The sequence below is a fragment of the Bufo bufo genome, chromosome 2 (genome assembly GCF_905171765.1).
Source record: "Bufo bufo chromosome 2, aBufBuf1.1, whole genome shotgun sequence".
Lineage (NCBI taxonomy): Eukaryota > Metazoa > Chordata > Amphibia > Anura > Bufonidae > Bufo > Bufo bufo.
This window is the reverse complement of record NC_053390.1, coordinates 827,364,470-827,377,836: the sequence shown is the minus strand read 5'-3', so window position 1 is coordinate 827,377,836 and position 13,367 is coordinate 827,364,470. Positions and strand designations below refer to the sequence as shown.

Here is a 13,367-nt window from a genome sequence, read left to right as displayed (position 1 = left end):
GTTTTACCATCATGCTGAAACTAGAGAAACAACCCACAATCTGAAGTAGATTTTGTACTGTTAATAATATTAGTAACATGATGGAAAGTAGTTATACATTTTTTACATTTTATTTTTTTTCTTTAAATTGAATCTCCAGTCCTATATCATTTTTGTCTGGCCGGAGTACCTCAAACTTCATATTTTTTCCCCATTTACCTGTTTTTCATGTGAATACCTTTCCTTCCCCTGCGCTCAGCATCAGTGCATCCTGGCAGGAAATTTCTGGAAAGGTAAGGGTGGACGCATCATCATTTGTGCCCATCTGATCTAACGTGTCGGGGATCCCGCGAGGAACCCCCGGGATGTCAGGCAAGGCAGGACACGGGCAAAACATGCTACGGAACACAGAAACTTTAATGCAAGGTAACAGAAGCACATGACAATGAAAGACGTGCCTGCCGCATAGTACTGTACAGATCAGTTGGTGAAAATCGACTGTGCTACTGACCGTATGTACCCAGAAGGGGCGTGACTAAGCAGCTACCTGGACTTCACTATGGCTGCTGATGGTGGGGATAGACTTTGCCATTAAGGTAGCTGCCAGGTGCCACTCCAGAGCCACACCCGTACAGTAGCAACTGGTCAGGAGGACCTGGAGATACCTACAAAGGTATCTACAGAAGTACAGGCATGAACCGAATTACAGGCATGACAGAAACCAGGAATAGACAGGACAGAGCCAGAAGCAGTTACCTGCGCCGCAAGCAGTGGGAGCTAAACTGCCCCAGGCAGAGCTGCACACAGATAGCGATTCCCCCTCCGGGGAAGCCAGGGACCCCCTTCCGGAGGCGGACAAACAGACATGAACAGAAGCAGCGTAAACTGCCACAAACAAGAACAGAAACAGGCATAACAGAAACAGATGCAGATACGCTCTGCTAAGCGCTCGGACGCATATACAGCTCTGCTAAGCGCTCGGACGCATATACAGCTCTGCTAAGCTATGGACAGATACAGACATGAATAGGCAAAAACATTACATAGCAATCAAATGAAAACATCACTGCAGAACAAGGAATACCACACAGAAACTTGGACAGACATGAATGGCAGCAGGGACCCCAAGGGTCAGTAGCAAGGGGCGAACACATCATAACCAGGAACAGAATAAACAAGACTGACCGACAGATCATCTAAAACAGAACTGACCCAGAAACACACGGAAACCGTGGAGAGATACCCACCCAACGAGTGCACCTGTAAGTAACACACGCACAGAGCCACTCAGGGGGATTAACCCTTACAGGTCAGGGAACCAGAACACAGCACAAGGCTGCAGTACCGGGCGTTGCCCATGGCAACCAGGAAACACAGAACAGAGCAAGGCATTGCCCTTGGCAACCAGGATACACGGATACAAACACAGACACGGTCAAAGGGGTGCACACGTACACGGGCAGGTTCACACCAGATACCGCAGCAAGCATGCTGCCCCTAGCAACCAGCCTGCACAGGATTTTGGCCTGCAGCCAGTACGCCTGGGTACATGCAGCCAGCCTGCACGGCATCACAGGGCACGGTGAACTGCACCGTCACATTACCTCCCCCTCCGCCCTCCCTCCGGAGGACGACATGACGCCAACAGGACAGGCAGAACATGCTGACACCCTCTTCCGAAGGTAAAAACCCTGGAACAAGGCTAGGTACAAAGACCACAAAACTGAGATCCAGGGATAACAAAATTAGAAATACATGGCAAAGAAGGCAAGAACATAGCAGGACCAGGCATGGTAATTGTTCTGCATACTGTGACATCCCGGGGGTTCCTCGGGGTATCCTCGGCACGTTACACGGAAAATGGCAGTTGTGTCCTGTGATTGAACAAGAGTAGGACAGTCGAGAAATGTAATGACTGGAGATTCTGTAATAATCCTCTTTTCAACAGTGTTAAGCATAAACAGTTATTTTTCCAGGTTCCCCTGAAGCATATGTCTTCTGCTGTGATCCTCCTCACTGTGTGACTATATTAGATGTTCTCCTGCAAAAGCCGTAAAGTTTATCCTGTGGGTGATGTTCTTAATTTGTGTTATTTTGCACATTAAGCTTATAGAAGAACTTCACTGAGGACCTCACAATGAGTCCTTCATAACTTCAGTCCTTTAAGTTCCTATAGATCTCTGCAAATTCCACTTGTAGGCCACTACTTACCAGCAGTTACTACTTTCCGGGTTCTTGGTTTTTGTGGTCACTGTTTTATGTAATTTCCAAAACAGATGTCAGTGCCATCCAGGCTGTAGTGAGAAAAGTGCCAGGAAATGTATAATGTTTAGTAAAGGCCGTTTGCCCTCATGGCAACCTCTCTCCTCATTTGTGGACCTCCGAGATGCGTGGCTACAGGACCACTAAATAAAGAATCACTAAAAATAGAATAAATAAAACTGTGCAGATGCATTTATGTATGCTTATGTGCAATACCATACGGATGTTCTTACACCAACAAACGTATTGTAGGGTCACTTTATATCTAGTGTTAAATATGGATGGATCAGAACTCAGTACACACTGGGTAAGATCTATCAGTGCTGGTGCTGGACAAGGCAAGTATCTTTCAGAACTTCCTATTACTATTTGGTCATTTTACTTGGATCCCGCTCACATGCTTAACAACTATCCTGATTGTGGTAGGACAATCCCACACAATAGACCTCCGATGGTGTTTATGTAAACCTGAACATTTGGGGGCATTTCAAGGCATTCCCTTAAAAAGTCTTAACTTTTGCTTTTTACATTTTGGCAGGTATCTAATTAATAGGAATCACAACCAAATAAATAGATAAATTTGACATTCAAAATACAAGAGCAACTAGGATCTTCTTCAGACATAAGTGGCTTTCACACGCATCAATAATTTGTACATAAAAAAAAGTCAGGGTTAGGGTAAAAGGTGAGAAGTAACTGGTTGGCTGGAGGAGATGCCTTAGATGAAGCTTGGGGGTACTGTTTCTCATTATAGAGACACAATGGTACATGAAAGACTTGCTCTATGGGAAAATGTATGCAAATTAGCTTCTAGCAGCCAAGCCAAAGACACCCATCTGTAGACAGCATTGTTTTGGGGTTCTTGCCCCCTCATCAGTATAGAGCTGCATCTAAAGCAACTTATCCAGCAACCAATACCTTACTCTATACTGATGGGACTGAGGGACAAGAACACTGAAACGGCTGTCTACAGTTGGGTCTCACTGGTTTGGCTGCTTTTTTCCCCATAGAGCGTTGCCTAAAAATATGTCTCCATAAACCCCTGTATCTCTTCTTAAAAACAGTATCATATTGAGATACATCTAAGTCAGCTCATCCAGCCAACCAGTACCTTGATGTCTACAGTTGGGTGTCTCTGATTTGGCAGATTTTTCCCCAATGGAGCATTTTTTGATAAATAAGTCTTCATAACCTTCTGCGTCTCTTCAGTGAGAAACAGTACACCCTATGCTGTATCTAAGCAATCTCATTCAGCCAACCAATGCCCTTCTCTATACTGATGAAGGACAAGAACCCCGAAACATCTATTTACAGATGGGTGTCACTGGCTTGGCAAATATGATCTAATTTTCATGATTTTAGTTTTTCCCCGTGGAGCATTGCCTGAAAAAATAAGTCTCCATTCTGTGTCTCTTCAAACTGAACCCACCGTTTAGATGTTTGAGTGATGGATCTGGACTAAAGTGGGGCATTCAATTAAATGGATCATGTTATTATAAGATTATATGTTCTGCACCTCAGGTCTGAGTTCCACTTTTCATTACAGTGGTTGTCAGTCTAAAACTTTGACAGAAAAAAATGGGCCACCAAAGACTCCTTGCTCTGGTTTCATAGATGCTTTTTTATTACAAGGTGGTCGAGAACTAAACAAAAAGGGAGAGGTTCCCTGAAAGGTGTAAGAGGAGAAAGGGTGACCTCCCTGCAACGTGGCTTCCAGATTCTGTCATTGGAAGAAAGTATGTTTTTACTGAGCCCTTCCCAAATACTTTAAATTTGGAAAATTCTTCCAAAAACACAAGTAGTTTTAAGATTTTTGGTAAGAACAGATTTGGAAATAGCAGTCGAGCAGAGCTTCTTGTGCCTTGTGTACACAGTTAGTCACAGCACCTTCTGTTTTCATAAGTCAAATGGAATATTCTTAGATGATACCACAAAGACTTAAGTCCAATGTGATGCTGGATTAACTGCAGTCATTATGTAAAGGTTGTCTTTGTGGAGAGAACTAGTTTTACAAGGTCTTTTAGTGGCAATAAATGTTGATTTGTCCTGGCAATCTAGAATCTAGCCAAAAATACATAATGAAACAAAAAGAAAATGCCAAGAAGTTCTATTATTAGCCAAGAATACGACTGAGCCTTTTCCTTTAGGACATGCATCTCTAAGGCTTATTGGGATGAAGATCCCTGTAAGGATATGTTCGCACAATGGAAGTTTCTGCGCTGAAATCTTCATGAGATCCATCTTGCATTGATTTAATCTGAAATCCATCTGGCTGTTCAAACTTGCACATTTTTGAACGTTAATTTGAAATCCACATCAGTATATATGGCTTTTTTTTAATTAAAGCTATTTCTGTATGAAAACTGTGGTAGGTTACCAATCCACATGTAACTACAGAAGTATTGCAGTGAATGAAATGAGTGAATTTCTTAAAATTCATTTTGTTTCTGATTTGTATGAATCAGCAATGCGATTGCGTTCGAGTACAATCCGGGGAATGTACTCAAATGTACATTGAATTCTCTCTCTTCCTGAAAAAAATTATCCAGAATCGAAGAAGAGCCGAACATGTGGTTTACAAATACATACTAAGTATATGGGGTCCATAAACCATGGGCTTGACTCTCAGAAGGGGGGTAGGCAAAGCTGATGAAAGCTGAAGGGCCACAGCTTTCTAGCGATCATTCAGGTTCTCAGCACTTGGACCCGCACTAATGAAAACTTCTGATGTCTCTTCGACATGTCAAAAGTTAAAAAAGTTTAGGCACCCTTTAAACTACATCCTGCATAAAACAAGCTTTCTCACAGCTCCTTTGATAGAAAACTAAAAAAAAGTTTGAGCTCTAAAAATATGATGACACAGAAGCAAATTATTATACTAGTGATTATTATTGTGCGAAAGTAGAAAAACATAAAAACGATATAAATTAGATAACTTTGTAGTCATACTGACTACATACTGATAGTGTTCACATCTCATTTATACTGCAGGTTGTTAAAAGTGAATTTTAAAAAAATAAGACCCCAACATTTTTTCCATTCCACCCCCACAAAAAATTACTAAAATAAGCAAAAATTAGGCCATCATAAGGCTGCATTGGCATGAAAATAAACAACTTACGGCTCTTGGATGGCAGGGATGAAAAAACAACAACAAAAAAAGCCAAAAGATGCCATGCCTATAAGTGAATACACCATGGGTCATCATGGTAAGAAGTCGTAAATTTTTTTAAAAAGTTGCCATCTCGAACATGTAAAGGTTAGTGACTCCTCTGGGGAAGGTAGGGGGATGATGGGTTATTATTACTGTCCCATTCCGCCAAAAACATTACTTTTTCTTGGAAGACATCACCAGTCAACCACTGGAACACCGCATATACTGTATGTCCTCTCGACTCCAATCTGGGAGATAATACAATATTACTGAATGCCACTTTTTGCCAAGACCTTTCTAAAGAAGGAGAGAACGTAGTATTTTATGAATGATATGATCCCACATAATTATCTGACATGTAATTTTCATGGACAATATGGGAACTAGTTTTCCTTTATTTCCAGCCAAAGTATTCTGCAATGTTTCCCTATCTTACTTATGTTCGGGCTGTGTTCATAGATAGCTGAAGAGAGGAGTTGCCCTATCTGGACAACCTCCTCTAAAAAAACAAAGCAAAAAAAAAAATAAAACGGGCCCAACTATCAGCTATAAACCTTGGAGCCATCACTGAAACTCTTGGTAGTGGCTGCTCCTGCATTGGAAAAGTGGTCAACAAGCCACCCAAATAAATAGTCACACCCGGTCCTTATGAGCAGAGGTGGTCCCAGACAGGATAACTTCCTTTATGATGAATTTATGACCAAATATAGGACATAGTGTAGGAGGAATGCTAGAAAGCCATACAAACTCCATGCCAATAATGCCTCTGGTCAAATTTGAACCCAGGATCCTTGTGCTACATTTTCCAGAAATGTACAGAAACTTCAACATAATCATAGTAGATATCAAAATGGGGTCCTCACAATGCAGATAATTTGTGCCACCCCAAACATCATCACCATCCTATGTAGTTGAAAGATGTAATGTGATCCTACAGAGAGGTAAGCATGTGCAAGTTCTTTCCATTTGTGGTTAAGGGGTATTGGGTCAAACCCAACCTAGACCCTTCCTCCTGGATGATGTTAATTAAAGCAAGGCTTTCCCACTTCCAGAGGCCTAATAACAGAATCATATATCACCATTTTAATCAGAAGGAATGAACCTTTAATTTTTCTGATCAATGTTGCATTTCATTTCATCCAAGCAGAAGTACTATTGACTTTTTTTTTCCAAAAACCATGAACTTGGGTCAAATAATGACATCCTGTTCCAGACCCGTAAGTACACCATCCATAGTACATGTTTGAGAAGTGAACATCAAGTTCCCTCATTGGTTTTTCTGAGACCACACAACAACTGCCTGGGGGTCTGTATCATCTTCCCCTATAGCCGGGCGCAGTCAAGTGTAGAACAGAGAGATATTGAATTTTTTTTGGCTTAGACAGAGTAGGATTCATTAGCCAGGGCAAACACACGGTGACGGCACCAGTGTGGCGGCTTTGCTTTGCCCATAAAATTTAAACTTCCTGGCAGAAGAATTAGTAAAGCAGTGAAAAAGTCTAGTTGGTTTTCTTGGCCAAGTCATAGGGCGACCACATGCAATTATCACTCAAGAGAAGAAAGAGCAATAAACTCAGCTGCTGCAGACCATAAATCAGGAGGAAAAGGTTCCTTTGCCAGTTCTTCTCGGCAAATTCCTTCTTGTGTGATACTGGTTTCTATGCAGAGACCCCACAGGCAAAAAACCAGGAGGGAAGAGACTGAGGATATCCTATATCTCATCATGCATTCTGGTCTTACATGAAATATAATATAAAAATGTGCAATAATAATTAGAGTGGTTGTCTGGGGAGAATTAAAAAGGAATTGGCCTGAAATTGTTGAAACTAAAAAAAGAAGCATTTCTCACCTTCACCGATCACCTGCAGCTGCCATCTCGATGCTGGCTTGACACTCTGAAAATGCCAGAAAAGACCTGCTCAACCAAAGACTGGCCAGTTATTGGTTGACCCTTTATTTCCTGGCTTCTTCTGGCATGGAACAGAAAGTGTAGAGCAGCATGGACAGGAGCAGCATGAGAATGGAAGAGGCAGGAGACCGGTGGAGGTGAGTAATGCTTCTATTTAATTTTTAACAGTTTATGATCCTTTTATTTAAAAAAATTCTCCCTGACAAACCCCTTTAATGGGACATGATAGGTGTAGAATATCAAATAGTGTAGATCAGACACTCATAGAAAAGTATGCAGAATGTATTTGCCAGGATAAAAACTGTCAAAAAGAAAGCCCAACATAAAATTGTTCAACTAAGCCTAATCAGTTCTTATGAAACAAATATTGTCTGTATAATTATCTAGAAAATTTCATATTCAGATGATTTCTGGATCTTGAATTAAAGGAATCTATCTGTATTTTCATTAACAAGGAACCCATGGTATGTACTGGTTGTGTAGGTCGTCCTACTATGTGCACATATAATTCTAGATGACTCTATAGATCAATGCCATAAGGTAACGATTAGCTCTGGCAATAGAAGCCTGAATCAGTCACCGCTGTGCTGGGAACTTATTTCATGAGGTTTTGGATGTATAAATTGTTTTGTAGAAAGGATTGGCTAGAAGTGAATATTTTTGGGTTCCAGGAACCACACGTGCAATCACTATGACCCATAGGTGGTTCATAGAGCAAACATAGCTGGGACATCACAGAGACCGCCTGGAGGAGAAATATAGCTGACTCTGGTACAAAACTTCTGCTGGTGCCCCATGTGGTATAGTGTCATTTAGTATATACGGAACTATGCACTGCCTTATTAGAAGCACCATATAGTCTGCTGACACACTTAGGCAACAGTTTGACAACCGCCATACAGTGCAAAAATAATATCAAGAGTGTCCAAATAACAGCTCCGTACATAAAGTAATCTATCTGCAATCTAACCAATAATAGCTCTATGCACTTAATATTAAGAATGGTGGTGACTGCAAGCCTCGCGTTGGTCCTGGACTCCAGAATAATAGCTCTTAAGTACACTGCACTGCATCTTCAGCGGGTGACTACCCTGGGCTCCACAGTGCAACGCAGAGTCTAAGTAGTCACCGGCTGGCAGAAGCCTCTGTTGCTAGGCAGCAATTCAATAATAAAAGCAGATCATGCCCGACAGAGACCATTGAGTAATGGAAGGATTTGCCAGGTTTCACCGTAATTTCCGAAGCTTTGATGCACAGAATAGCAATAAATCCTAATCTTCCTGCTACATCTGATAGAATTAATTACAGAGGATCCGAGCTCCAACTAAGATTTGTGTGCAGCCTGACAATGCATCTTAGATGTATTTTTTTTTTCAAAATTGCTTAAATTCTGGATCCTGTGGTCCTGTTATATTCTGTCTCTTATCTCCTCTTTTCTCCCATCAGCTTCCTGTGATGTCATCCTTAATATTCGCCATGTAAATAACCCCTGTTGTATTGCTTTGTAGCTCATGGACGTTGTGAACGGCTCAGCCGTGATTAACATGTCGTCTTCTAGCTCCAGCCTCCATGTATGTATAACCTGTATGTAATATGTGCATGTATGATACCTGCATGTCACTGCGGAGACCCAGAGCTTCACCCCAGATCACCGAGCCTCCGAGAAAAGCATCCGGGGGGTAGAAGCAGAACAGAAAGACAAGTATACAGTACGAAGGACAGATACTGAGGATTACACCCAGTATACAGGAGAAGTGGTACTGTGCAGTGTCCGTGTATACAGAATAAGAGCAGATACTGAGGATTACACCCGGTATACAGGACAGGAGAAGTGGTACTGTGCAGTGTATATATATACAGAATAAGAGCAGATACTGAGGGTTACACCCAGTATACAGGACAGGAGAAGTGGTACTGTGCAGTGTATATATATACAGAATAAGAGCAGATACTGAGGGTTACACCCAGTATACAGGAGAAGTGGTACTGTGCAGTGCATATATACAGAATAAGAGCAGATACTGAGGATTACACCCAGTATACAGGACAGGAGAAGTGGTACTGTGCAGTGTATATATATACAGAATAAGAGCAGATACTGAGGGTTACACCCAGTATACAGGACAGGAGAAGTGGTACTGTGCAGTGTATATATATACAGAATAAGAGCAGATACTGAGGGTTACACCCAGTATACAGGAGAAGTGGTACTGTGCAGTGTATATATACAGAATAAGAGCAGATACTGAGGATTACACCCAGTATACAGGAGAATTGGTACTGTGCAGTGTCCATGTATATATACAGAATAAGAGCAGATACTGAGGATTACACTCAGTATACAGGAGAATTGGTACTGTGCAGTGTATATATATACAGAATAAGAGCAGATACTGAGGATTACACCCAGTATACAGGAGAGGAGAAGTGGTACTGTGCAGTGTATATATATACAGAATAAGAGCAGATACTGAAGATTACACCCAGTATACAGGAGAAGTGGTACTGTGCAGTGTCCATATATACAGAATAAGAGCAGATACTGAGAATTACACCCAGTATACAGGAGAAGTGGTACTGTGCAGTGTATATATACAGAATAAGAGCAGATACTGAGGAACTCTTTTTTAATTTTATACAAAAATACAAAAACGTTGCCATAAAATTTTCCAAACAAGGTATAAAGTATATACACTTACCCTACTGGCCCAGCTACATGCATACTATCTCATTCATACCTACTAAAAAAAAAATGGAGAAAATGAAACTTAGCCTAACGTAAACATCCGATCCGGCTGAGCCCCGACTATATACAAATTTATACAAATTAATCAGAACAGAAACTAAATTACAACTTCTTACAATAAAAAATAATAAACATAAAATAATCATAACAGAAATATCAAATAACTATAATAATTTTTTTTTTTTATTTAAATTTTTTTTTAATTTTTTTTTTTTTTTTTTCACACATATATGAGAAAACAAACCTATACTAACCCTACCAATCTATCTATCTATCCCATCACCTTCACCCAGGGCCAACCTCCGCCTCTTGTCCCTCCATGAGGCCAGCCCTTCCACCACCACCCACACCCAGCCCCTCGTCTCATGTCCTCCTATGTCCGCATAGTCCAGGGCTGGATGCAGGTCTCCCCACACAAAAATATGAACCCCCCCCACCCCATCCCACCCAACCTAACTACACCCCACTTACCCTATCATACAATATATACATCTTATAACAACCATATCAATCTATACAAACCAATATTAAAATCCACCCGAAGGCCCAAGTTCAGTCATTTGCAAACCTTTCTTCAAAAACTCATCTTAAATACAAAACAAAAACCTAATGTGAAAGCCTCAGCCCAACACCAGGAAAAGTGCTACTGAGGCTAAGGCACATCAAAGGTGAAGCCTCTCCAGAGGTAAGAGACCCCATCCGTACCCACCTTCTCGCACTCAAGAGAGCGAACCTTCGCCAGGTCACTTAGAATGTTCCTACACACCTCTTCCACAGGGAGGACTTTCTGCTGGGTTGAAACTAAACACCGTGCGTTCCATGTGAAGTACCTGATCACTATGCTAACTATAAAAGCTGTGCATGGGTCCCTTCTTCCCAAACCTTTGAATGCTCCATAAGCCCATTCCGCATAGGAGAGGTTGGCTAGCCTAGGCCAGCCAATGGATGCACCCACCCGTTTGTATACCTCTGTATTAAAGGGACACTGAAGCAGGAAGTGCTCCATACTTTCCAGTATGTCGCCACACTCCTCCCGGGGACAACCCCTTTCATCAGAGTTCCTGTACTTCAAGTTGTCCCTTACATACAGCTTCCCGTGAAAGCAGCGCCAAGCCAAGTCCCAAAACTTCAAGGGGATCCTTGCCGAATTTAACAACTGTAACCCCTTGTCTAGATCCCGGCTTGGGCAATCCTTAAGGGCCAGGGGCTTCCAGAAGTGGGTCAACAAGACCCTCTCGTCAAGGGATCTCCTTGACTGGGTCTTGATTTCCCTCACTCCCAAACCCCACTGGCGGATCACCTTCAGAATCGGGGTGACATAAGCCGGAAGATATCCGTGAGGTGTACGCAAATCCTTCACTTGCCCTCCTGTCTCCCACTCCTGGAAGAAAGGCCGAAACCAACCCCTGCAAGAGACTACCCACGGAGGAGCCCTCTCTTTCCAGAGGTTTGCCAGGTTGATCTTAACAAAGGTGTTCACAAGGAACACCACTGGGTTGACCATACCCAACCCCCCTAATCTCCTCGTACGGTATGTCACCTCTCTCTTGACTAGGTTCAGCCTATTCCCCTATAACAGTTGAAAGAACAGACTGTAAACCCGAGTCCAGAGAGGTTCTGGCAAGACACATACACTGGCCAAATAGATAAGCAAAGGGAGAAGGTAAGTCTTGATCAGGTTCACCCTTTCCCTGAGGGTCAAAGACCAACCCTTCCACTGGTCAACCTTCTGAGCGGCGATCGTGAGCCTGCTGTCCCAATTTTGGGTGGGATAATCCCCATGGCCGAATTGAACGCCTAGGACTTTGGCTGACGACTGGGGCTCTGGGAGGGTGTCCGGGAGACCGAAAGATGGATCACCCCCTCCCAGCCAGAGACTCTCACACTTATCCCGGTTAATCATGGACCCGGAGACTTCCGAGTAGCGTTCTACCTCCGACATCACGTATTCCGCCTCCCCTCCCGAGGACACGAAAACAGTGACGTCATCGGCATACGCCACCACCCTCAGAGTGGCTTCTGGCTCCTCCAGACTCATCCTGACTCCCGCTAACGGTCCCCGATCAATCCTCCTAATAAAAGGATCAATCGCAAACACGTATAAGAGCGGGCTCAATGGACAACCCTGGCGGACTCCAGACCCGACCTCAAAAGGGCTGCCAGACCAACCGTTCACCAGCGGGAAACTCTCTGCCCCTGCATACAAGATCTTTAACCAATCGACAAACCCTCCCGGCAGGCCATATTTCAGAAGGACTGCCCAGAGGTACTCGTGGTTAACCCGATCAAAAGCCTTTGCCTGATCTAAAGCCAGCATGTACCCCTTCCAGTTACCCGCCCTACTCTGCTCCACTGCCTCTCGGACACCGAGCACAGCACTAAACGTGCTTCGGCCTGGAACTGAGCAATGTTGGGTCTCCGAAAGGAGCCGGGGCGCAAACTGCACCAACCGTTTAAACAGTATCTTGGCCAGGATCTTTCTGTCCGTATTGAGAAGCGCTATGGGACGCCAATTCTCAATACGGCTCGGATCTTTACCCTTTGATATAAGGATCAGAGCTGACCTCCTCATTGACTTCGGCAGAGCACCTGAGGAAAGGCACTCATTAAATATCTTAGTCAAGAGGGGAACCAAGGAGTCCTTAAAGGTCTTATAAAACTCGGATGTTAAGCCATCCGGGCCTGGCGACTTCTTTAGGGCAAGCCCTTCGATCGCCAGGCTGACTTCCTCTTCTCTGATTTCTTCTATCAAAACGCCAAGAGAGAGGTCTACTCTTGACTCAGGGATGGTTTCAGCCAGGAAAGCCGAAATCCTGTCCCGATTCAGATCCTTCTTCCTCAAGAGGCACGAGTAGAAGGACTTGACGATTTCCAAGATCCCTGATCTGGACCTATCCAGAGATCCCGTACCATCGACCAGTCCCGTCACCAACTTACTTTTCACTGACATCTTACAGTTTCTGTAAGGGTCAGGCGAGCGGTACTTCCCGAAATCCCTCTCAAAAACCAAAGATGTGTGCCTATCGTACTGGCACCTCTTAAGCAAAGATTTCACCCTGGAGATATCCTCTCGGCTACCTCCAGTCGAGACCAGTTGTTCGAGTTTCCTCCTCAGACCCTGATACAAGCGGTACCTGTCCAGGGACCTGAGGCTCGAGAGCTGGCGGAAGAATTTTGCCACCCGATCTTTGAATATCTCCCACCACTCAGACTTAGTGTCACAAAGATCCAGCAACTCTACCTGACTCTGAAGGAAGTCCTTAAAGGATTGTCTCACCTCTGCTTCCTCCAGGAGGGCCGAATTTAGCTTCCAATAG

At 43.3% G+C, this 13,367-nt stretch overlaps 1 protein-coding gene across 7 annotated transcripts in view; it reads left to right on the top strand.

Moving 5' to 3' along the window:
- The window catches only part of DYSF (dysferlin), a 317,684-nt gene that overhangs the window by 204,992 nt on the left and 99,325 nt on the right, over positions 1-13,367 (top strand). For 4 of the 7 annotated variants that reach the window (XM_040419355.1, XM_040419356.1, XM_040419357.1 and 1 more), the window contains one exon: positions 8,813-8,875. The exons of the other annotated variants lie outside the window; for them this stretch is intronic. In XM_040419355.1, the coding sequence (XP_040275289.1) occupies positions 8,813-8,875 (63 nt within the window). The remainder of the gene's footprint in view (positions 1-8,812; positions 8,876-13,367) is intronic. 7 annotated transcript variants of the gene reach the window in all.